The 27,591-nt window shown below is 34.3% G+C and overlaps 1 protein-coding gene across 1 annotated transcript in view; it reads right to left on the bottom strand.

Annotated features, from left to right (window-relative positions):
- Positions 1–27,591, bottom strand: part of UNC13D (unc-13 homolog D) — a 1,205,501-nt gene that overhangs the window by 604,409 nt on the left and 573,501 nt on the right. The window contains exon 10 of the mRNA XM_044077226.1: positions 10,532–10,636. Coding sequence (XP_043933161.1) covers positions 10,532–10,636 — 105 coding nt within the window. The remainder of the gene's footprint in view (positions 1–10,531; positions 10,637–27,591) is intronic.

Raw genomic sequence — 27,591 nt, 5'->3', positions numbered from 1 at the left:
CCTCAATAATTGATTTTCATCAGCACTAAACCCCTCTCTTTTGGAAATGAGAGGGCTTATCGGTCCCTGGCAAATCCAGCTTCATCTCTGAGTTCATCTAACCCCAGGTCTAAAATAGTTAGATTTCTTTCCTCACAAGACAAGGACTTATTGCTGAAATCAGCTTGGACTAATTCTCCTCTCAAGATGGGTGAAAAAGTTATTTGTTTGACAATAACTACAACTCTACAGTCATATCCAGAAGAAAGGTGTATGTTCCTCTAATTAAGTCCTTGAAAAAAGCCAATATTAAAGCTCAAATTCATTTTCCTGCAAGAATAAAAATCACCTTGCCAGAATGAGTGAAGATCTTTGATTCCCTACAAGAAGCAGGAGAATTTATCCAAAAGAAGAAAATACTGTCGGACATAGAAGAAATGGAATGATCATCCCAGAGTTTGAAGAGACAGGCAACAAAAATGGATGGTCTGTGAAGGCAGGACCAAACAAAACTAAAAAACCTAAAGGACAAGTGAATAAATCCTTCTAATTTTAAATGCTTTGTTTTATGAATCATAATATATTTGATTCTGGAAAATCTCTATACTGTAAGGTAATGTGAATCATCTTTACTATTAGCTTTCTTTTTCCTTTCTATATCTACTTCTTCTAATTATATATAGTACTAAGTATTTAAATAACATTCTCTCTCTTTCTCTCTCTCTCTTTCTTTCTTCCTGTTCCTTTTTGTTACTAATGTTCCTTTTCTCTCTTTTCCCCACTATAAGAACTTTATATATTTTCCCTTTTAAATAACTACAAATGATATATGTCTTCTAATTCTTCAGTAATAGTATAATTTGACTTAATACCAAGGTGCATTTTTCTAGTGGGTCAGTGGTGGGGTAACAATATGTTTCTGATTAGTGTTTCGAACTAGATATATTAGACTCTTTGTTTAGACACATATAAACATTAATACAGTACATTAATGGTGTTTTATAGATGGCTAAATATAATATATACACACACACACACACACACACATATATATATATATATATATATATATATATATATATATATATATATATATATATATATATATATATATATATATATATATATATATATATATATATATATATATATATATATATATGTATTAGGTTATTTTTTTTTCTGTTCTGGTTAATTGGTGGGTAAATGATTGAAATGTTATAAAATGATTTCTGATTTGAAGCAGCCGCTGTTACTTCTAAAATAGCTGTTTTTATATGAGAAGGCTAATTGGTTCATGATGTTGATGTTTTGTGAGGAAACTGGTGGTCTGTATGACTGTTCTCATTGTGGAGATTCATGACATGCACTGACAAGGCAGCTGAGTGTTTTTTTCTGTTTGTTTTCTGTAAACTCTAAAAGCTTCAAGATTTGATTTCCCACCGAAAATGCTTTTCTTCCTCACTAGAGACAACCTCTGCTGTGTGTGAGCCTATTTAGATACTTTTTAACAAGTTTATAAAGCTGAAGGTTGAGGAAATAACAGTGATGACATCACTTGACCTTTTGAACTTGCCAAATGGCTGTATTTAGAATCATTTTCTCTTGAAATTCTGTTATCCTTCACTTAGTTACTTTAAATGGTAAATAATTAGTTCTGATGAAAATGTTTAACTCCTTTGAAAATACCTATGTTCTTTTATAGATGCATACATTCTGCAGATTCAATGACACTTTTAGTAACTAAATAACAGCAATGAACTAGGAGCTGCATTAGAAAACTCATTATTCATATTAACATCGGATTTATGTTACATAACTAAACCTTTAGTAACTAAACAGAGGGTTGTGAGGCTTTTTTTGTAATAAGTGTTATTTATATATATATATATATATATATATATATATATATATATATATATATATATATATCCATATATGGTTCCCTATCAAAAGCCTGAAACACTATAAGCTTGAAAATCAAAATCCTGAAACCAAAAGCCTGAAAATTCAAAATCCCGAAAACCCAAAATCCTGAAACTCAAAATCCTGAAAACACAAATAATGCTAATATGACAATACAAAGACACTAATATCTACCGACTGACCTTGACCCTAACCCTAACCCTAAGGTCCGTCACTATTGCACACTCACCTGACCCGCGCCCTAACCCTAACTCACTTAAACTGCCCCTAACCCTAATTTTTGTCACTATTGCATACATGCCTAACCTGCACCCTAACCCTAACTCACTTAAACTGCCCCTAACCCTAACATAAAACCAACCGCACACTTACCTGAACCCAACGCATGACCTAACACCACAGGGCTAACAATAGCAAAGCCACAATGACGTCAGTATGTCCATTTTGTGTTTTCAGGATTTTGAGTTTCAGGATTTTGGGTTTTTGGGATTTTGAGTTTTCAGGCTTTTGGTTTCAGGATTTTGATTTTCAAGCTTATAGCGTTTCAGGCTTCTGATAGGTATATGTTCAACAGATCCTTACATGAAAAGTGTTAGATGACTGACAAAATGGTTAAAACATCTGATGTTTCTTGAAAAGTTGGAAATATTGACAATCTTCTTAACCTTCAGCTTCTAATGTTTATATATACTTTGATCTGATGTGTATTTCGGACATATCTATTTATCAGAGGTACTATTATTATATGTGACATATTCATATAGTGTCAGTTATATTGGACACTCATTTTAATGTATATTTCATAGACTCAGATTTCTTTAGTTGCTTTCATAATGCTTTTATTTTTTGTTTTTATACTATATTCTAAGCAGAGATGGATAATGTGTGTCTTTTGGTGTTGGAGAAGTGGTGGATGGATGGTTTAGTTAGGTTTTTAACTAAACCAGATACTTTATGTTTCATGTGTTTGTAAATAGTTTTGGGGTTTTGAAAGCAGTGCTTTACATCCATGACAAGTAAGTTTTCAGTAGATTTCAATTCAAAATGGAAGAAAGGTCTTTCAGTAAGTAACATCATACACATTATAGTCAATGGCTTACAAATGTTTATCATTAAATATTAATGGTTTGAACAATAATGTCAAAAGAGCTGGTTTGCTTAAATATATCAAAATGCATAAAGTCCAAATCATATTTTTACAGGAAACCTGTCTATTAAAAAAAGACCTATAAAAATACTCATTTAATGGCTATACCATTCTGGCTGATTCATGTTTTAAGACTAAGAGAAGGGGCACTCTTATTCTATGGAAAATACTTATACTATGCCAAGAATTATAGATACAATTTCAGATAAAAATGTGATGCTAAGCATGGTTATTTTGGAAATCAATAGGAAGTATTATACTTTGATTAATACATACTGGATACCAGGACTAAGTACTAAATATGTTGACCTGATTACTCTGGACCTGATTACTTTAAATACAAAAGAGGAAATTATAGCAACAGGTGATTTTAACTGCCTGTTATCAAGCAATGATACTTCTAAAAAGGTAAAATAAAACTAACATCTCAAGCCAAGAAGATAAATGACTTTACAAACCAGATGAACCTTAAAGATATACATGGTCTAAGACAACATTATTCCTTATTCTATACTCACTATTCATATCAGTTTGGTACAAAAACAAACATTGATAAGGTCTTTGTATCAAATAATATATACTCAAAAATAAGTGATGTATCTACAATGACTTGTCCACTTTCAGACCATAATGCTATAAACTTTGCATTAACTATGCATACAGATTTTATTTATTTATTTATTTATTTATTTTACATTTGTTAACCGGGCTAGTCCAACTGGATACATGTCCATTTTCAGTGGAGGCCCGGGGAGAAAAGCTCCTCTACAGTACTACTATAGTAAGACTAAAACAAAAACTTTATCAGAATATATCAACATATACAAATAATATCTAATAACATATTCTTTAAACCTTCTGTTAGAATTAAGAACATTTGAGTACAAATATGAGGTACAGTAAGATACTTAAGATTGAGGTACTTAAGATGACTTAAGATTTCTACAGAGAATTCCTGCTTACATAAATAAGTTAAAAGATTTTAGGGAATGAATAATGAAAGAAATAGACATGTTTATGGAAACAAATGATAATGGTGGAGTGACTGATACTATACTATGGGACACCTTTAAAGTTTATATATATGGTAGAATAAAATTTTGGTACCTTAAAAAAAGGAGAGAGTGGAACCAAAGAACTTTTTGACTTACAAAAAATATAGACAAGATAAAAATGGAGACAAAACCAAATAAAGTAGCACATAGCGAAATTACAAAGGTAAATCAAAAATACTTAGAAGTTCTGAATCATTAGGTAGCCATAAAGCTGGAAAAAATTAAATTACAATTTTATGCTGTAAATCCTAACTATCTACATAAAATAGCAGTAAGATCCAAAAAAATAAACAATCAAAAGTTTATTAATGAGATTAAATATAAAAGTGATGGTTCAGTTAAGAGTACATTTAACTTAATGGGCACATTAGAAGTGTTCAAAAACTACTATAAAGATATAAATAATAACACACCACTTTTGGAGACAGATAATGTAATAAATACTTTTATTCTAGAAAATATAATTACTAAGGTGTCAATGCAACAAAATAACATATTAAATAAACAAATAACACTAACAGAAGTGAAAGAGCAAATACAAAATTGAAAAGATAATACAGCTGCAGGACTGGATGGAATAATTCCTGAACTATATAAGATTTTTCCTGAATATATAATAAAGAAAATGATGAGTGCCTTTACTGTGGTTAAGCAAAAACATATAACACCCCCTATTGTGGAAATATTCAATTATCTCCCCCATTTTAAAACAAGGTAAGGACCCCAAATCTTGTGATTCATATAGGCTAATTTCATTACTAAACACAGATTATAAAATTTTCATGACAATATTAGCTAATAAGATAAAGAAAACATTACCTAATCTAATACATAATGATCAGACAGGGTTCATTCTTCATAGAAAAGTGCAAGATAACAAATCTTGTGATTCATATAGGCTAATTTCATTACTAAACACAGATTATAAAATTTTCATGACAATATTAGCTAATAAGATAAAGAAAATATTACCTAATCTAATACATAATGATCAGACAGGGTTCATTCTTCATAGAAAAGTGCAAGATCATCATCATTCTTAAATTACTATCATTAATAGACATAGCAAGCAAATATAAAAAACAACTAACTATTATCAGCCTAGACATAGAAAAGACTTTTGATTCTATTAGTTGGTCTTATCTACAAAGAATTCTGATTGGTTTTGAATTCTCCTCAGATTTTGTCAACTTATTAATGAAAATTTATAGTGGGGCACAAGCTTATGTGAAAATTGGATCATGTCTATCCTTACCACTAGAAATCCTCAAGGGAACTAGACAAGGTTGTCCTTTGTCACCATTATTGTTTGCTTTTTCGATGGAACCTTTTGTTACATATATCAGAAACAAGCAAAATATAAAAGGCTTTCAAGTTAATGACTATTCTCCTAAGATACAATTATTTGCTGATGATATGTTGTTAACATTGGGTGATAGTGATGGTTCCTTGCATGATGTTATAAATACCTTATGCAAGTTTGAAAGAATTTCAGGGCTTAAAATTAATCATAATAAATCTAAAACATTACTAATTAACAAAAAGATCAACAAAACCCTAAGAGAGAATAGCCTGTTTAATTGGGAGAATGATGTATTAGAATATTTGGGTGTCAGTATAAAGAGTACATGGAAAGAGTCTGTTAAACTAAATAAACTATAATAATTTAATAACCACGATTAGTGAACTAATCAAAAGATGAAATAAAATTGTCTTCACAAGAGAGGATAGGCTCTCTTTAACTAAAATGATAATTTTTATATGCAGTAATTGATACTACCTCCTCTCAAAAACTTATTTAAAAAATAGATTCCCATTCTACTTAAATTTTTCTGGTTCCCCTTAAAATCTAGGATGCCATATAAATGGCACATTAGAGTTTGGGACAGTAATGGGATAGCATTCCCTAGCTTAGATCTTTATTCCAAATCAGTTATAATTAATGTAATATTACATTGGATCTTACCTACCTATACATCTAGATGGAAAATAATGCATGAGATTCAAATAACTGATGTCAGAACTATAGAAAATCAATATAAGGAACAATATGGAATAAGTAGAGTTTGTTGGCTTTTACGGGAATTTGGTTCATTTCATAAGAAGTTTGATCATTTTCTTAGGCATTAATCAAATATTTAATAACTTTAAAATATAATTGATTGTAATTATAACATTAAACAATTCCTATTTCTTATACTCCCTATAGCATACCCCCCTGATTGCCTAGATTCTTTCAACATCAGTGCAATGCAAAAACTAAAGGAAAATAACTTGATATTCTGGCATCAGTTTATTGAAAATAAGAGTATTAAAACACTAAACTCTCTTCTATGTAGCTTTGATAATAGTCAAGACAGTTGGTTGTTTATACACTCATTACAGCAGTTTATAGAAAACAAAATGAGAGTATCAATCAACCTAGAGACTGAATCTATATCTAGTTTGATCCAGCTTTTTATTAGATGTCTTGAAAAGACAGATGATCAAAAAATAAGTATCTCACTTATCTATAAGATACTAAGAGAAGACACTCTAAAGTTTGACTCAGATTTTTGGAATTACTATGTAAGGATTAATGGAGAACAAATATCACATGAATCCAAAAAACTGTTACTGAAATCTACATATGGTACCTCTTCTTCATTATATTGGAAATTGTATATATGGACATTTATGAATAGAAGTTTCTATACTACACATAAAATAACTATTGTACTCAAAAACAGTGAAAGTAAATGCTGGAAATGTGATGAATTACTAGAGGCCAACTGGGTTCACATGTTCATTGAATGTAGAAATCTTGTTCAATACTGGAAAGACTTCAAATATTTTGTAAAGGCTTTATGGTCTGATAACTGTCATATTTCTAACTCACTAATCCTATTCAATGTTCCTATACCTAATGCAATACCTAAATCTAAGATTCAGTTACTCTGGTCAAATCTTGCAATTGCCAGAAAAGTTATTACTTTGAACTGGAAAAGTAAACAAGATTTGATGTTTAAAGAATTTATTAATTTAGCAAAAGTTGTTTGTAAAAAAAAGAACTGCAAAAGATTTGTTATAGAACTCATAACATTACTCATAAAAATAGCATGCCAAAAACTGGAAAACCTTTTGAACAAATACTGATAACTTCTCATGGATAAAATGATTGTTTATCACGGATGAATGTAAATATTGTAAATAGTTTGTTTATTGTTTTATTGTATTTGTTATAGGTACATTTGTATATGTTTATAATGAAAACAGAATAAAAATGTTTTTGGAAAAAAAAGAAGAGTTTTGAGGAGGGACAAAAACCCATAAGGAGTGATATTGCCAAACAAGATGCACAGTACAGTACAAGTGTGACTTTTATATGGATGCAATAAGGCCAAATAGAATTCACCTGAACTGGGAATTTTGTATTAAAATGAGTACATTGTATTGGGACTGATTCAGAATAGGATTCAGAAATATAGTATGCCATGGTATAAGGCTGTTACACAGTAAATGCATGTACCAAAGCTTTTGGGAATTCATAAAGATAACCACAAAACCATCCCAGAAGAGATAAAACAACAGCAACCCAAAATAAACTCTGCCAGATACATAACAGTCTGATAGGAAAATCCAGTGAAGACCAGAAATTTATTTCAAAATTTGTTGCGATCAAAAAATATATAAAATTAAGTGCTTTCATCCTTTTTCTAAATATGACTCTATCATAACTAAACATTATAATCAAAGCAATCATTAAATAGTAAGTATCTTGCCACATGACCCTCATACATATACAATTAACTTATCTAAAATAATTAAATTGAACCATTGGTTAAAAAAAACTTTTTAAGAGCACCTTAAGGAGACCAAAAACAATTACTGCCATACAGTAAATAAAGACACACAATCACAACGTATTTTCATGGAATATCCATAAAGTCAACAATCAAAGGAGACTGGTGCATATGTTATTGTAATTTTCTAGTATATTAAGTAAACAGATTAAAAATACTAAAAACATATAAAAATAAAGGAGTATTTCTAAAATTTATTTGAAACATGCATCAACGAATTGTCTTATCGACTTTGGAGCTTAGCTGCTCTAAGCTTTAAAACACTACTTACAGATATATGATCATTCAGTCCAGGGGGCTTGTCAATCATTAACCTACGCTGCCACTGCAATTCCCTGTACTCAACTGTTTCCCAAGGACCTCCACGTGGGTTTATAGGAAACTGTTCCAAAACAGCAAATTTAAAATTATTGTGATCTGGAAATAACTTCAAATGCTTATAAAAAGCATTGCTTTCATTACAATTTTTGATGTCATAAAGATGTTCATACACCCTTTTGGCAAGTGACATATCAGTTACTTTCCAAAAGGGTCAGTGAGCTTAGAGGCAAATTCAAGAGAGAGAGAGGCACAGAAGATTTAAAACTTTGCTCAGTAGAGATCTTGTTAATGAAATAGGGGCAAGTATACTGCCTAATGGGGAGACACTGAAGAAGACATTCAATTCGGCTTTTGTTTTGAAATATTTTTCAGATGGTTCAAATATAAAAAAGGATCATTCAAAACATCTGGGGCATTTTCAACTTCGATCAAGCTGTGGTTGACATTTTAGGTGTCTGAGCACAATTTGTTTAAAAGAGGGGATATAATTTTAAAAATTAATTCGGAAAACTACAGGAACAAGTGCAATGTTGTAGGGTTATGTAACATTAATAATAATATGAGCAAATGTAGGAGTTGTAGTCAATGTAACTATATTTTTGTTGTGAATGCTGTTAGGTCACATGATAGAATTATTTAATGAGACTAGAAATTGTAATTGCACTTCTAAGGGGGTGATATATGTTGCCATTTGTGGCAACTGTGGTGCTTTATATGTTGGGAAGACTGAGAGTTCACTTGCCAGAAGGTCAAATGACAATTGATTGATGCAGGTTTTAAATACATTTTAGAAATAGTCTTTTATTTATGTATTTTTAATATAGGTGTACTAGTCTCTTTTGATTGTTGGCTTTATGGATATTCCATGAAAACAGTTCAACTGTGTCTTTATTTATTGTATGGTATTAATTGCAGTTGGTCCATTTAAGGTGCTTTCAGTAAGGTTTTTTAACCAAAGGTTCAATTTAATTATTTTAAATAAGTTAATTGAATATTTATGTGGGTCATGTGGCAAGATATTTATTATTTAATGATTGCTTTGACTGTAATGTTTAGTTCTGATGAAGTCTTATTTAGAAAAGGATGAAAGAGCCTAACTTTATTTTTTGTTATCAATAAATTTTGAAATAAATTTTCAGGTGTCCACTGGACTTTTCTATCTATCTGTATCTGTCAAAGTTTCTTTTGAATTCTTAAAGATGGTGACACAATGGGATAATCCCTGTTGGTGGTCTTAGCACACTGCATAGCCAATGTACTCTATGGATTGAGTACATATGAAAATTATCCCACTCCCGGATATTCCACAGCTCATGAATAAGGAGATAACAACTATGGATGGTGTAATCTCATTGCCTTATATTATAGGACCAGAACTGTATTCTAACAGTTGTCCTAACAAAAAAGGAGCATGGTAGCTTCCTGTTATGGAGATACCTTGCTAAACATTTCAGAGATGATTAACAGCAGCAGAAAAAAAAATAGAAATCCTTCACTTTTTTCAGTAGAAACCTGTTTTACTATTCCGTGTGATGCAACCTAACCTGACAGAACAACCACACCAGTTTCAACTACTGGCAAAAACACAGCAGTGCCCCATGTAATTGGAGCTCTTGCTTGCCTGGATCCCCACATTGTCATATTATGCTAATGTACCATGCCTCACAGTCATGGAAACAAGAGACAAAAGGTATATGAATTGCTTCTTGACATGACTGCACGCAAGAATCAGTTCCAGTATGCCAATGTACCTCTGCAATAGTATATAATCCATAAAGTAGAGGGCATCCTGTTATCTGTGGCACAATCCATACTTAAGAACACTTTGCACAGACTTAAACATAGTCCATGCAGCTACTGTATGCTACTACTCATGATATTTATGAATTCCAAGATAGTTTGTTTCCAAAATTAACTATGTATTTTTCATTACACAGGAAACTTGTTTTTGTATAGAAAAATATGGGTGACTCAGAGCAGAAAGTAAAAGAAGTAACATATTTTAAGAAGCAAAGACATCGGGCTCTAATTGTTCAGCCTTGTTCATTTGCAAACAATGTACACTGGGTGCATTAAAACTTGACTCCTCAGTGCTATGCATGCCAAAGGTATGCTGCAAAATTAAAATATATTAACTACTTACTCAACTGTGTGACATGAACTATTTGTTTGCAGTACTTAAATCATTCAGGTTAATAGTTCTATTTCTAGACTAAATTCCTAGCTGAATGTTGATCTAATGTAAGTTTGTTTTTTCTCACCTGTTGATGGATGAACTTAAGCTGTAGATGACATTGTCCTCTATCTGGATAGGTTTCTGTTCGTGGCTCCAACGTGTACCATTTATCCTCAAAACAGCGCAAGTCCTACAGAACAAAACAGCATTAGATGTGCAAACAGTGATCTAAACAGCATCCATTATAATTAATCTCATGTAATTTAACTGACTTCAGGAAACCACAATATTTCTACAACAATGCTTTGAGTTTCAATGAATTATTACGTAATGAACTGTAGGTTTCACTACTAAATAACAGTACTGACCTAAGACCAGAGGAAGGGATGTTTATAAACCAGAATGAGCAGAGAAACATGTTGACTTAGCAGTCTTGTTGTAGGCTGAGTCTTTTATGCTCATGCCACTAGTTCAAGCACAGCATGAGGTTCATGGATCTCCAAAGTCATTATCATTCAGTGGTCACAGTGTATCATACATAAATTCTCCATTTTGCACACAAAGAACATAAGATTAGCTTTAAACAGTGGCTGCAAATGGAAGCCTAAAATGAGATGGTATGAGATGAGCAGTACAGTGATGCCTTTACTGGAACTGTGCAGGATCTACTGACCATATATTAAAAAAGATGGTTTAATTTCCAATACTGTCAATTCAACTTTCTTAGGGAAAACAAAGTTAAAACAAATAGAAAAAAACAACACAAACTCTCTTTTTCTTTCTTTCCATATATATATATATATATATATATATATATATTGACATATATATCTATATATATATATATATATATATATATATATATATATATAAATATATACACTAGCAAAGGGTGTCAACAGTTGTGCAGCGGTTAGCGTTGTCACCTCATAGCAAGAGGTTCTCTGGTTCGATCCTCAGCTGGGGTGCTTTCTGTATGCAGTCTGCATGTCCTCCTTGTGGTTGTGTGGGTTTCCTCTGGGTGCTCTGGTTTTCTCCCACATCCCAAAGACATTCTGTAGGTGGATTGGACACTCTAAATTGGCTCTAGGCATGAGTGTGTGTGTGTGTGTGTGTGTGTGTGTGTGTGTGTGTGTGTGTGTGTGTGTGTGTGTGTGTGTGTGTGTGTGTGTGTGTGTGCCTTCCGTGGAAGGTTGGGCACTGGGCTGGCAACTTGACACCGTAAAACTCTACTGTCAATCATGAGTGGACGCGTGATCCGCTGTGACGACCCTTAACCGGGAAAAGCCAAAAGAAGAAGAAGATAGATATATACTAGCAAAATGTAGAAGTGTAGTTAGGTGAACACAGGAATGACAAATGTGTGTTGGCTGATTACCAAACTGCAATTCTTCAAATGTCCTTTACAGAGTGCCACTGTGCATTCATTCATATGAGGCTGACTTTGTGAACAGAGATCGTGGTACAGTGCGGATCGGGAAATTTACCATTTTCCTCACTGTAGTGCAATCTCAAAGTTGCAGTATATACATTTTTTTACATACAGATTTGGGGGATGTACCCACCACTGTATATACATTAGGGTTTCCTTGGAAAATTTTCCAGTTGTGTGTAATAATTTTTCTAATGCTACTGTCATCAGCAGTCATCTGCAGAATAAAACTATTGTTGCATTTGCCATCGGTACTGTTCTTCTGAGGTATACCCCCCACCAAAATGGGAGGAAATTGTTTGTCTCTATTCTGCTTAATTTCCTCAGCAGTCATAACCAACAGTGCTAAATCATAAGCCTTACTGCTGGATAATGTAATAATATCAGATGAGTCAGTAATAAAAAACATTGTGTTAAAAAATCTAAGTGCATTAAGCATTGGTTGGAGAATGCTAATGCTAGAATGCCTTTGTCACTCACACATAAAAAGTGGGTATGTTTAAGTGTGTTTTTTGCAGGGCATGTAATTTTATACTTGAAGGCTCTGTCATTGTTTTGTCTCATATGGACAGAAACATTAAAAGCAAAGCACACTATGATTGTAACACCACTGGTTTGATTTACATTGCTGTCTGTTCACATTGTGATGCATTTTACATCAGAATGACTACCTGAAAGTTATGTCAAAGAGTTTAAGAATACATGTATGCTATTAAGATCAAAGATACCAACAGTGCCTTGTATAGACACACATTAATATGGGTATCCTTTAAGAAGTTCAATTTTGCTGTCTTAGAGCACTTACCTGTAGAACGTAGGAGGTCTATATTATAACATCGAATTTTACAAAGATTGAATGTTATAATATCGAACCCGTAATGTCGAACGCTGAAAACAGTGAAGGTGCAGGACACTGAATTCTTTCCCAGGGAAAGAATTCAGTGGGCCGTTGCTGTGGCTTCGCTGTTTTCAGCGTTTGATATGTTGGAGTGTTACGGTTCGGGTTCAGGTAAGTGTGCGATTGTGTGTATGTTAGGGTTAGGGGGCGGGTTAGGTGAGTTAGGGTTAGGAAGCAGGTCAGGTAATTGTGTGGTTGTGTGGACGTTAGTGTTAGGGTGAGGGTCAGGTAAGTGTGCGGTTGTGTGTAGGTTAGGGTTAGCGGCCGGGTTAGGTCAGTTAGGGTTAGGGTGCAGGTGAGGTAAGTGTGCGATAGTGACGGACCTTAGGGTTTGGGTCAGGTTAATGTCAGTGGATAGCTAGTTGTGTATGTAAAGTTTAGTTTAGGTTTAGGTGTAGGATTTTAAGTGTATGTGTGTGGATTGCTGTTTTTTGTGTGTGTTTGTGTTGTGTGTATGTTTCTCAGAATAGTGATTTTTTTTTTCCCTGGGAAAAAAATCAGTATTCTGACTGTTCAATGTTTCTGGATTTTGGTGTTTAGGGTTTGATATTATAGCATTCAATCTTTGTAGATTTCAATGTTATAATATAGATCCGAACTTAGGGTGGGGTATTTTGAGAAGGAGCTACTTAAAAAGAAACATTGTGGCAGCTAAAGATGCAGGCCAATAAGTCTTCTGGCCTGAATGATACCATTGATATCAGAGTATAGGCAAAGAGAAAGAAATAGGGGATCCTAAATGAAAGACCAGCACTGGTAGTTTTTAGTAGAATGTAGAACAGAATTTCCCGTTAAGAAATCAATAATTAGTAGACCATATAAAATATTGCATGATAACTATAATAATCGATCAGAGGAGGTAAGGAAGCATTGGGAAGAGAGATTAGATAAGCGATTCACAAGGAAACAAATGCATGTCTCTGAAATATGCAACAAAATCTAGAAGATTTAGTATCTTTGCATGGAAGCACTTACATAGGTATTTTTATACCTTAAGGAGATTTCAAAGAATTTTTCCTCAGGTCGACAGCAAATGTTGGAGGTGTGATGGGGAAGAAAGGGAACTGGGAACATATTTTCTGGGAGTCTAATGAGTTGGCAGACTTTAAAGATTCCCTACAGACTTCTCTGTCGGAGATGTTGGGTGAACAAATTGGAATAACTAGGGAAATTATTTTTTTGAGCTATGATACAGAGTCAGAATTGCCTAGACGTAGCAAGGCCTTGCTGAGTCTAATTATGATGGCTGTCAAAAAAGCAGTCACTAATAGAAATCAAAGTCTAAACCAACTATATTAGAAGTAGCGAAGATAGTAACAGAGATAAAACAACTGGAAATGGGATCTTTAGGAAAGGGCAGGAGCAAATTATATTTGAAAAAATAGGAAATGTGGGATCAGTACATGCAGAGGAGGAACAATTTTTTTAAAGGAGACACGATTTGAATGAGGTGTAATGGCTGACTAACAATGACTGGATATGTTAAAAGTGATGTACAATGTTTGCAGCTACAGTTGTGTCGGCATGGTTTGGAATGTATAATATTTGCAACTGAGATCATGTTGCGAAGGTTTATTTTCATTTATGTAACGGTAACATGGCCTATGTCATACATGATAATTTAATAAACATGTTTCTTGTTTAAAAGCATGTTTTTATAATTGTTTTTTAATATAATATTATTTTGTATTGCGTTATATCGATGTGCTGTGAATTCAGTGCTTTTTTACATTTTAGGTCTACTATTTGTCTTAATTAATTTAATTATTGTTTGTTGTTTCTGACTGGTCAGTTTACATTATAAAGTTGTCTTCTAGTCAGTTATTCAGTTTTCTGATGAAGTCCCGTGTGGATGAAAAGACTCAAAAATAAACTTACAATAAGAAGATTTTATTTTCCTGTGGTGCCTATATGTGGATGTTTTCATTGCTAAGTTGTGCTATTCATCATCTGAGTGGTTTGTTTGTATTTGTTTACAATGCACAAATCATTGACAGAAGACTAACATCAGAAATAAATGTGTGTTCATTGACAGACTGACTTATTAATTGTTCATGCATTCATTTGTTCATTTTGTTTTTGGAGTGGGATAGTCCAGCTCAGCTTTGCTTATTTTCTCTAGCGGCCCAGGAAGAAAAGCCCCAGGAACCTCCCTGCAAGTGTGACAACTGACATTTGAAGCCAACTGCTTAAATACATATAAAACACATTATTAACATGTTAGCCACTGAAAACAAACAATAAACTGTGAAATAAATCCAAAAAGTGTCGTGTTTCTTGTTGTACTTTCAACATTAAATTTCGTTTGGGTCAACGTTGCTGTTGCTCCTGTGGCATCTTTTTGGATTTATTTCACATTATTAACACGTTGCAAGAACTAGGTTACATTTGATAAATGATGTGTACAAAACACAACAGTATTATTGTGCATACCGCAGGAGAGCTACTTAGTTCATATTGCAATCCAGATATAGTTGTTCTAGAATGTGCTATTTAAATCATAATAGTAAAGAGTAGCATTTATAGACTGTAGGTAGCATGAAATTATAAATTTACTGAGAGTAATAAAATTTGCAGTTAAGCAGAAGTTGAGAATAACAATATTGTTATGTAACTATGGTGAGGAAAGTTTTCTCTGAAAAAGAGCCACAGTTAATCAAAAATAATCATGTTCTTGTTTACAGCTCATATATTTTTTTTATCCCACTGATGCCAGATTTTAAGCAAGTCCATACACTTCACAGATTTCATCATGAACATCTCTATGTTGGGTCTTAATAAATGCATTACTCTCTGAGACCTAATGGTATAATTAGCTACTATTAAAAGTTTCATAGAAGTCACAATCATAATTCTTCTGGTATACATGTGATATATCAAGGTACCATTTGATATACACCATTACTTACTTTATCACCTTGTTTGGAAGCATCACAAAAACAATGATGCTACCTACATGTTTATAATTTTAGTATGTACAGTAGTTCAGTGCTTTAAAGGAATTGTGAGTACAGCTATCAGTATTGTCTGCATCGCATCCACCACATTATTTTGGAGCTACTACAGTAAAAGTGCTATCTCTTCATGACTATCATATTATATGCAGAATAAGAATTACAAGCACTACTGGTAAAAGGCAATATAATTTGACAATTACAGTCTATCCCCCATATTACTCTTTTAATTTTAAACGCTTTGCTGTCTGTACTAGAAATGCCCAATGCCAGTTTGGAAACTAACATACATGTTACAAAATGTAATTAACTCAAATGTAATAAATAGGTGAGTAAGTGTTAAATGAACAGCTAACTCCAAAAAGAGGGTAAACGGTATATATATCATGACACTCACTTTTTAAAGATTAATTTATTTATTTTATACAAAAATGAACAAAAAAGATGTGTTATTTATACGATAACATATAGTTAGAATGACTAGTTGGCTATTTTTTTTTTTTTTGCTAGCGCCTTTTGTTACATGATTTATATAGATTCTTTTAATTATGAATACATATATAGAAACACGCACTGTCATGGGCTGGCCTAAAATAAGGGTCTATATCATATATTTGAAATTCCAAAATATCGAACACCATAAGTTCGAACTTGGAATTTCAAAATATGATAACATCGAACACTCAGAATAGCGATTTTTTTCCCAGGGAAAAATTTGCTATTCATAGGTTCATAGGTAAGTACTAGGCTATCTGCCCAAGGGCATTTATAAGCCTAGCCAGAATGTGTTGGCTTTCGCCACCCCCTTAGATTAGTTCCCTGTGCCTCTGTCCAGTAGAGCTATTTGTTCCCTGTGCCATTGTCCAGCAGAACCACTGTGATCCCCGGGGTAAATTTTCTGTTTCCCATCCACCCGTCAAGGTTTCTCTTGAAGAGTGTTAGTGAGGGGCTCTGCCTGATGTATATTGGAATCCTGTTCCAAAGCATGGGGAGTCTTTGGGATAGGAATCTATCCCTCCAGCATGTCCTATTTATCATTGTGGTGAGGTTTATATCTCTAGAGCGTGTGGCTCTCTGGGATTTGTTTTTTTAGGTGGAGCATGTCCATCAATTCTGGGTTGGACATGGCCTTGTATGTCAGGCAGAGATCACCTCTGAGTAAGCAGTATGCAACTGAGTACAGGAGTTTCTTGAGTCGGGCTGCATAGGGCATCTGTTTGAGGCCAGTAATCCTCTTGGTGAGGTACTTTTGTGGTCTTTCCAGCTGATGCAGGTGTCTTGTAAGGTACATCCCAAATGGGGAGTTGTATTCTATGATGGGTCTAATGAGTGATGAGTAGAGAGGCACAATAACCTCTTTTGTTCTAGATGTGAACCCTTTTGTGATTAGGTGGGCCACATAGAAGGATTTTTTAACCACTTTGGCAACATGATTATCAAAGGAGGGATTACTATCTACTTGGGTCCCCAGATCCCTTATTAAATTTTCTGTATTTAGGGGACTACCACCGATGTGGTATTCACGGGTACTTTGTTTTTTTCAAAGGGGATGACTATGCATTTTTTGGCATTTAGCTTGAGGCCATGATTTTGACACCAGGTATCCATCTCAGTGAGACCCATCTGGAGGGTGTCTGTATCAGCCAGAGAATCAATTATGGCCCCTAGTTTGCAGTCGTCTGTGAACTTGGTCAGCCATAGACCTCCTATGCTTGCCTGTACCTCTGAGAAATATATACCGAACAGGAGGGGTCCTAGGACTGAGCCCTGGGGGAACGCCACTTGTAACTGGTTTAGAGTCGGACATAGAGCCTGCAACTCTCACCATGTGGGTTCTATCCATGAGCCAGTTGGCAACCCATCTCATGACGTAGGAGTTTATGTTCAAGCTGGTGAGCTTGTCTATAATACTAGAATGGGGAATGGTGTCAAAAGCCTTTGCGAGGTCTTGGTAGGCTGCGTGGACCTCCTTTCATTCTTAGAAACATACACACAACACAAGCACACCAAAATAAATAAAACAAACACATAGAGTTAATAAAACCCAACCCTACACTAAACCATACATACATTCCTAACTATTCACATACGTTAACCCACACTCTAACGCTAAGGTCCATAACTATCGCACACATACCCTACGAAACTATACACAAACAAACTAATTAATACACACACATACAGTTAACAAAACCCAACCCTACACTAAACCATACATACATTCCTAACTATCCACTTACCTTAACCCGCATCCTAACCCTAAGGTCCATAACTATCGCACCACAGTGGAGGAAATAATGAAGCCATGGAATGGCCCAATGAAATCTTGCCCTAGGTAAGATTTTGATCTTCTGGGGCTTCACTATTTTCATCTTTTGATGTAGTGGGTTTGATATTATAACATTCAAAGTTTTACAACTTCGAAGTTATAACATAGACCCTAAAATAAGGGGACTGTATTTTTAAGGTTGGCATATAAATTGTGTTATGGTTCCAAAAGTCCTGGCTAGACCCTGCATCCTCTTCAATACTGACACTGTCCCAAACAGGACTTAGTTAAGGTACTTATTCATAGATTTCCAATATGACTGCACAATGATCAACAGCTTAACATCATCTCTCTCAGTGTGAAAACAGAAACTGAGAAACTGCAGCCTGTGGTATTATCAGCTTGAGTAAAATTAATTTGTTGGCTAGTAAGTATACTGTCTGGATGCCTGCAAAGAAGATACTAAGACAGTATGAAAGAAAGTCAACTAGAAAAGGTGAAGAGCAATCAATGATTCCTGCAGTTGTTCAGCAAAAGGCAGTTCAAGCTCCAGCTTCGGTTCAACACATTGCTTCCAGTAATCAACAGGAAAAATTAGTCAAATGTACTTAGAGATGATTAAAATAAATGAAACGCTGAAGGAGTATAGGAGTATATTGACTCAAATAACAAAAGGTTGAAAAAATAGAAGAAGTGTTAAACAGATATTCAGGTGAGCTGATAAAACTGCAAAAATCAGAGGTCAAAATGAAGAAAAGTTGTCTGAGTATGAGACTGCTCAAGAAGAGATGTTTCAAAAAATGGTAGAATTACAGGACAGAGCACTTAGGGAAAATCTGAGATTTTCTGCTGTATCAGAGAAATTAGAAGGAATAGGCTGTATTAATTTTATGAAGGCAGAAATAAGCAACTGGACGGGTACTCCACAGCAGGAGCTGTTAATTGAAAGGGTACATTGTGTGTCTGCTTCAAAAATGGCCATGAGAAAGCAATTAAGATCTTTATTAGTAAAGATTCAAATCTATCAACAGAAAGACTTAATCCTGACAAAAGTGTAGAAAAAGGGCAAAGTATTAAAGGATGGACACAGTAGAGTGCTTGCAGAAATGATCATTCACTATAAACCAGGCAGAAGAGAAATAAATTTATTCCAGTAATCAGAGAATGTCGAGAGGGAGGTGTGAGATTCAAGCTGCTATTTCCAGCTATTTTCAGAATTTTTTTCCTACTGGAGAATCAGTCATTTTTTTGATGACATACAGACTACAGAGGAGCTGCAAAAGTCTGTCCAACAACAACAATCATTAAGCAGAAGGGGACACTGCTTCTCATTATCTGTGATAATAAAGTACACAGAGAGACTTTGCCAGTGAAACCTTTTCCACAGTTCCTAAGGAAAATGCTTGGAGACAGAGAATAAGCAACTGGACTGGTATGCCACAGCAGGAGCTGTTAATTGAAAGGGTACATTGCGTGTATGCTTCAAAGATGGCCGTGAGAAAGCAACCAAGACCTTTATTAGTAAAGATGCAAACCTATCAATAGAAAGACTTAATCCTGACAAAAGTGTAGAAAAAGGGCAAAGTATTAAAGTATGGACACAGTAGAGTGCTTGCAGAAAATGATTATTCACTATAAACCAGGCAGAAGAGAAATACATTTATTCCAGTGATCAGAGACTGCCAAGAGGGAGGTGTGAGATTCATGCTGCTGTTTCCAGCTGTCTTCAGAATATTTTTCCCTGTGGAGAATCAGTCATTTTTTGATGACATACAGGCTAAAGAGGAACTGCAAACATCTGTCCAAAAACAATAACGACAATCATTAGGCAGAAGAGGACACTGCTTCTCTATCTGTGATAATAAAACACACAGATAGACTTTGCCAGTGAAACCTTTTCCGCAGTTCCTAAGGAAAATGCTTGACAGACACAGAAAAGCACAGGAGTCGACCAGAAGATTCGGGAGTGCCATAGAACTGAACAGGAATCTGGAGATGGAAGATGCAGATGAATAAGAAGAAGACCGGAAACATGGAAATTAGTGAATAAATGTGAGACTGCAAAGCATCAATCACATTTGTGAAACATGTCTGTATAAGAATAAGTGGAAAGAATGGATTTTTGTTGATGTTCTTAAACATGTGTTTCACTTCAAGTCATTAATGTTTGGAATAACTATGAGGGGAGAGGAAGAAGTAAAAAGGTAACTGTAAGGAAATCAATTTCTCTTCGTAACAGTATTTCTATGAAACTTTTCGCAATATAAATTGCATATTTTATAGTAAAATATTTTAATTGCTTGTTGTATGTGAAAAAGTTATTAAACTGAAGAGAACCACACACACACACACACACACACACACACACACACACACACACACACACACACACACACACACACACACACACTCACACACACACACTTTTCCCTTATTCATCGTCACTTTCTTTCTATTTTTTTGGTATTAAAATGTTGCCATCACAGTGCAAAAAGAGAAGAAAGGCTAGACAAAAGCATGCTTAAGGTAATAGGCTAAAACTTAGGGTTGCTGAGGTGAGGGATGGCTGTAAAATTAAAAGTATACAAATCATATTATATGCATAGCTGATATTTTTTTCTTATCTTTGCATAGATGAGTGTCTGGCTTAAGACCCTTTTGGCTTAATCTAATAAATTTTAAGTGAAAACAAGTAAACATGAGGACATTGAATATAATGAATAGACACTTGTCTTTTAGTTTGCCAAAGAGGACTACCTTTTTCTTTTTTCTCATATTTTTCCATGGAGGCAAGCTGATAATAAGGCAATAAAAGACAGAGCAGTGTTTTCTTCAAGGCAGAAAGTAAATGATTTCTGAAAGTATGCAAGTAATTTTCATATCGATTCGGTGTAAAAATTAAAAAAACTGCAGACATGAATTAGTTTAAGTAGAAACACGGGCAATAACATGCAGCTTAACATGAATAACGTCAGTTTCAGTTTAATTAGAGAATGTGCTAAAAACTATTTGACAGAAATGTTTCTGTTATTGGGTAACATTTCATTTTTTGAAGATATACATAGTTATTGAGTTAAGTTTATTAAGTTGTTATGGAGGGTTTTTGGGGGGGTGTTTTTAAGGCTTTTAATTAAAACAAAAAGTCTTGTAAAATGTGAATAGGTTCCAATGTAACAATAAGAACAAACTGTATGAAGGACTAACCTACCAACCAATAATGGGCGTATGTATCACAAATGCTGGAATTAGACATTTTAAAAAACTGCCATATATAACAGTTGGGAATAATGACTTCTTACTCTAATGGCAACACTTTCCATATTATCTTAGAATGTGAATGGTCTTACAGGAATAGTAAAAAAAGGAAAGAATACTTAATTATATTAAGAAACACAAAGCACGAATAGCAATACTACAGGAGAGACATTTGGAAAAAATGACCATGTGAATATGATAAAGAAAGGATTTGGGGATGGGTATTTTGCAGAATATCAGGGACAAAAGAAATGAGGAGAACATATATTAATTGCTAGAGGAACTCCATTAGTGATATAAGAGGGGAAAACAAGATAATAACAGCAGATTGTAGTAGTAAGGGGCTACTGGTGGGGGATGAGGATTATGCTGGTATGTGTTTATATTCTGTGACAAAAAGAGGCACTGCCAGCACAGCTAGCTGGAATTTTGTAAATAATTATACAACATTTATGAATATCAAACTAATTTATACAAGATGCTGGTGTTACAAATATATTAGAACTACATGTTATACAAGACGCTTGTGTTACAAATGTATTAGAACTGTATGTCATGTGTATATCAAACTGCTTTGTACAGACATGTTTGTTGAAAAGGTATTTGTAAAGTGCTGTTTGAAATGCAAACACAGTGTGCCTACTGCAGAGACTAGAAAGGTGCATGCACTATTGTAACTGTTTAAATGTATCTGGTTTATCAGAGGAAACTGGAGGGTTAACTTCAGTCCAGAAAACTTTAGAAAAATATCTGAAATTAAATTACTTTATAGGCTAGGCCATAAGGATGCTATTTCAAAGGCAGCCAGAGACACAAAGTCTGTACTAGGAAGCTTTCTGTATTGTTTTTGTGGTAAACTAATCACTACTCTGAAAGTATGGAAAATGCAATTGTTTTATGACTTCCAGCACCTGCCCAAAGATCTGAGCAAAATCCTTTGTGTATGTATTTTACAGGTAGGTACCAAGTCCTACCAGCTTCAACAATGGGTGTTTTGCCTAGGAGCTAGAAGTCAGATGACCAGAAATTATGTCATTCTGCAAGTTATCCCAGCAGTAATATTTCAGATATTATTTTGAGAAGTCTCTTAGTGATACTGAGCATTCTGTATTCTGTCTTGCACCTGACAACAACAGAATAACCATTTACCACATCATTTGCCTTGCTCTATTAGTAAGTTTTTAGGGTATAGTAATTCTCTTAGATACAGTTAGGAATATAGTGAAGCTTAGTTTAGATATTTTTCTTTATTTGTCTAAACCTGTCCTGCAATGTTGTTTTAAATATTTCCTGTGATTCTGAACTCTGATGTCACTGTGAGTATATAGTTAGTATTTTCTTGTTCTTTTATTATTTATTATAAAATATATTTAAATCATTCATTGTGGCTGATCTTTGTAGAGAGATTTAAGTTTTGAGAGTACTTGCATATTTATTTGGTGACACTGTGAGGGCCACTCCTAACAGCCTTGCTCTTTGTCAAACTACCATTTGTATTAATATTAATATTACACAGTAAGAATGGACACCCTTTCTTAAGGGCCTTAAAGTAGCTGTTGAGGAGTGACTCACAACAGTGGAAATTACTTTATAGTCTGAGCAAAAGGGGGCATAACTAGTAAACCTGTGCCAGCCTTTCCCAGATTGTGTGTGTGTGTGTGTGTGTGTGTGTGTGTGTGTGTGTGTGTGTGTGTGTGTGTGTGTGTGTGTGTGTGTGTGTGTGTGTGTCTGCGTGTGTGTGTGAGTGTGTGTGCAAATCAAATTTCAAGGAGTGTATGTGTCAGCTACTCTGGCAGAGACACGAAGCACTGGTTAGATAGAGCGGGTGCTGGACGTCTTGGCTTGGTCACTCAGCTAAGATTTCAATTCTATAACTGTACCAGTGGGGAGTCTTATTGAGGATCTGGAGGAAGAGGGAGATACCAGTCCCAGACTGACTGTGCATGTGTACCTGTTATCCTCCCAGTGAACATCCGCTGACAGCTGCCAGTAGTGAGGATTGAGGCTCCTTGATTACTGGTCCAGAGGTGGGATATCCCTATCACATATTGGTTGGTAGTGGTGGATCATCACATATTCCACTTAAAACTGCCATTTTGGAGATTACAATTGGAGAAATAATCAACTTTCCACAGGAAATATTACTTATAGTTGGGGAATAGAATCTGATTTGCAACAATGAGGATGTATTTGGGGGCCTAGAAGGCAAAATATAGTAAAACAGGATAGATTTCTGAAGAAATTTATGAAAATATTTTATATAAAAGACACAAATTCAGTAGTAAAGACTTGGTGAGAATTTATATATTATTCTCCAAGATACAATATGTGGGCTAGACTTGACAGAAATTATATTTCACAGAAACATGTCCATTTAATTGAGAACTTTGATACACATCCAATAACTATTTCAAATCATGCACCAATAATTACTAAGATAAAAATGCAGGGTAATGAAGTAAGGATGAGAAACTGGCACTTCCACACCTACCTATTAAAAAGAGAGGAATTTAAGGAATGGGTACTGAAAAATCATCTGAGAGTTATTAGGGAAGTTTGAAAGTACTCCAAACGTTATAGCTACTGAGTGAGATAAAATGAAAATGGAGTTTAAAAAGTAAGTTAGAAATAAAAGAAAAAAGAGATATGATTAAGAAATAAGAATTATTTAAAAGGGCTGACAAAGGTTAAAGTATTAACAAAATCAGAGGAACCTCACAGAACAAGAAATTGCAAAGTGCTAAACAGAAAATAAGTGTGTTCCTGCATAATATGCATGAGTTTAGAAAGACTGCTGTTAAGCAACCATTTTTTTATAACTCCAGAACACAAAACCTTTTGGCACAAAGACTTAGGCAACAGAAAGCAGAAAGGGCTGCTGCCAAACTTAGGGAGCCTATAACAAGAAAAATAAGCAGAAATCCTCTACAGGTATGTGAGATATTTCAGAAATTTTATAAAAAAATCATTTAAAGCAGAGAAGTAGGGAAATGATGAAAAATCACAAAGGAAATATTTATGGAAGATGCCAAGGATAGAGAGAGATGGGGCTCAACAACTAACAGCTAAGATAGGGGGAGATGATATAAAAATGATGATGTATACCCAATCTGCAGGTAAGTCTCCAAGGTGGTATTCTGGTATAAGTTTGGAAACAAGGAGGGAAGAAAGCGATAAAGATTGGGAAGGTTTTGTTTAACAGTATTTTAAAAGGAACGGAGGCACCAACATCCTGGAAAATAGCTGTAGTGGCTGTAATACCTAAAGATGGTACAGACCCAGCTGATTCAGCATCATTTTGCCTATTTCTGTTTTAAAACATGATTATAAAGAGTTTATGTCTAATAATGGCTAAAAGATTGACAAATGTGATGCCAGCTTTGATAGATATGGACCAATGTGATTTTGTAGGGAGGAGGCAAACATTTGACAACATTAATAGAACAACGATGATTCAGAAGGAAGCAGAATATAAGAAAATGCAACTATTATTGGTGGCTCTTGATGCAGGAAAGCACTTGAGAGAGTAAGCTGACATTTTATGAGTAGGACAATGGAGATATTTTCATTTTCTGATACACTAATAAGGTTAATTAGAAAGATATATGAGGGAGCAGAGGCAAAAATCAAAGTGGGAGGGTTCCTCTCTGATAAGTTGTATCTGAAGAGAGGAACCAGTCAGGTGTGTCCTTTTTCCCCTTTGTTATCTGTGTTATATTTAGAACCATTAGCAAAGAAAATAAGGGACTTATAAATTCAAGGATATAATTGGCATGGTGTTCAAGGAAAGATGGCTTTATTTCCAGGCTATATTATATTGTACCTGATGATTCCAGAAAAAGACATATGAATGTTGTGGACTATTCTACAACAGTTCTGTTTTTTTTTTTTTTTTGGATATAAAATTAATGAAGATAAAAACGGTTATAGCAATAAAGTATTTGAATGGTATGGAATTGGTCCAGCAATACCCATATTTAAGGGGATATGATAAAATGAATTAATTATGTAGGAGTATAGATTAAAAAGGATTTGGTTATGGCCACTAAGGATATGTGAGAAGAGACTAAACAAAAGATAATACAAAAACTGTAAAACTGGAAGCTCTTCACTATAGATATGGATAGCAAGATACAAACAGTAAAAATGTTTTAGTCCCTTTAGTTTTACATATGTCATCCATTTTTTTATCAACCAGAGCATAAGTTGTAGATAGTAATTAATAAAGAGATGAAGGATTTTATTTGGGAGGGGAAGTTGGCAAGAGTCAATTGGGATAAGCTGATCCTCCCAAGAGAACAAGGAGACTTAATTTATTTGAAGGGATATTTTTGAGTTACATAGTTAAAGCTCTTATACATAACAGAAGCAGAAAGCTACATTCAAAGTGGAAAGGGATGATGATGATGAAGCCGGGGAGGGGGGTTATTCAAGAAATAAGGAAAGAATGGGATTTTGGATGCAGATCCTTAAGAAGAATAACAGCGGTCTTGCAGAATATTATATTCACAAAGTAGCAGAAAGTATACTAATAACTAAGCCAGCAATGGAATGGAGAAAGGAGCTTCTGCCAATAGGGATAACGTCAATTAAAGGTACAGAGAATAGACAAAAGTGAGCTGAAATTTACTGCAGGAAGATTACAAAGGTACCAAGGTACTGGGAACAAATAATTAGAGAAGGAAAGGTAACAGAAGGGAATGAGACCAAGAAGACATTTGGGTTCCAGGCTAGTGATTGATTTCCCTATCAGAATTTGATTGCAGAGTATGGACAATGAGAAAGGAATAGGAGAATCCTAAACTGAAGACTTGCACTGAATAAGTTTTTAACTGAATCTAGAACAAAAGCTGCTGTTAGAAAAGGTATAATTAGTAGGGCATATACAATATTGCACAGTAACTATAGAAATCAATCAGAAGAGTTCAGTAAAGATTAGGAAGAGAGATTAGATACCCAACATACAATAAATAATGGGAAGGCATATGTATGACTCCCTAATATGCAACAAAATCTAGAAGATTTAGGATTTTTGCATCAAAGTATTTGCATAGGTACATTTATACCCCAAACAGACTCCAAAGAAATTTTCCTCAGGTAGATGGGAAATGTTGGAAGTGTGATGGGGAAGAAAGAGGTAACCAGGAACATATGTTTTGGTTGTGTAATGAGTTGGCAGACTTTAAAAATTCCCTACAGAGTACTCTGTCAGGAAAACAGGGAGAGCACATGAGCGTAGCTAACGATTTTTTTTTGAGCTGGGATACAGGATCTGAATTGCCTAGACATAGTAAGGCCTTGTTATAGTTAAATTTGTTGGCTTCCAAAAAAAAAAAATACTAAAAAATGGAAATCAAAATCTAAAACAGTTATACTTAAAGTAGGGAATACTGTAACAGAGATAAAAGAACAGTGGGATATTTAGAAAAGGGTATGAGTAAATTATACAGGAAAAAATTAAATTGTGGGAGAAATATATGTAGAAAAATGTTTTAGAGGAAGAATGAGGTTTAAGAGATGGCATGAACTGAATAATTTATGCAATGTTGCTTAGACTACACAATATATAACAGCATATGTGAAGTATAAAACTGCGGTGGTGGTGCTGTGGTAGCGTTGTCACCTCACAGTAAGATGTTGTCCGGTTCAATTCTCAGTTAGAGCGTCTTCTGTGTGGAGACATGCATGAATGGGCGTACCTTCATTGAAGGTTGTGCGTCAGGGCCAGCAACTCGGCATGTAAAAATCTACTGCCAATCATTAGCGGACCGGAGTTCCGCTGTGGCAACCCCTAACCGGGAAAAGCCAAAAGACACAACAACAACAACAAAATGTTTGTAAATGTGAACTTATAAACAATGAAAAAATGGCAAATCACCTTCAAAAGAAAAATGAAAAACTAAGAAAAGAATGTTCAATGCGTGCACCAGATTAAAGAGACCAAATAATTTCCACAGTGCAATTGCAAGTGAAAATGAAAAACTTTAATGAGAACAAGTTAAGCACTTTTGTTCCTATCCAAGGGACTTCATCAGAACACCACAACACCCAAGCCAATTGAGAACTTGTTAATATAGTTTGATTACTTTTAAGATTTTATATATATATATATATATATATATATATATATATATATAAATAACTTTGCTTATGTCACAAGTGATAATTCTATAAAGGTGTTTAAAAGAAGGTACTTCATAGCTCCTTAACTCATTCCCTCCAATACAGCTCTTTTGAATGTGTACTTTTAACTCCCAGTGGGTGTGGCTTGAGCCTTTAAAAAAATGAAGTCATCACCTTTTTTACTAGAAAACTGTAAATGGCAAACTTTTCAGGA

The sequence above is a fragment of the Protopterus annectens genome, chromosome 7.part0, assembly GCF_019279795.1.
Source record: "Protopterus annectens isolate FY-2018-M chromosome 7.part0, PAN1.0, whole genome shotgun sequence".
Lineage (NCBI taxonomy): Eukaryota > Metazoa > Chordata > Ceratodontiformes > Protopteridae > Protopterus > Protopterus annectens.
Note: the sequence above shows the minus strand (reverse complement) of the source record. Positions and strands in the feature narration are given on the sequence as shown.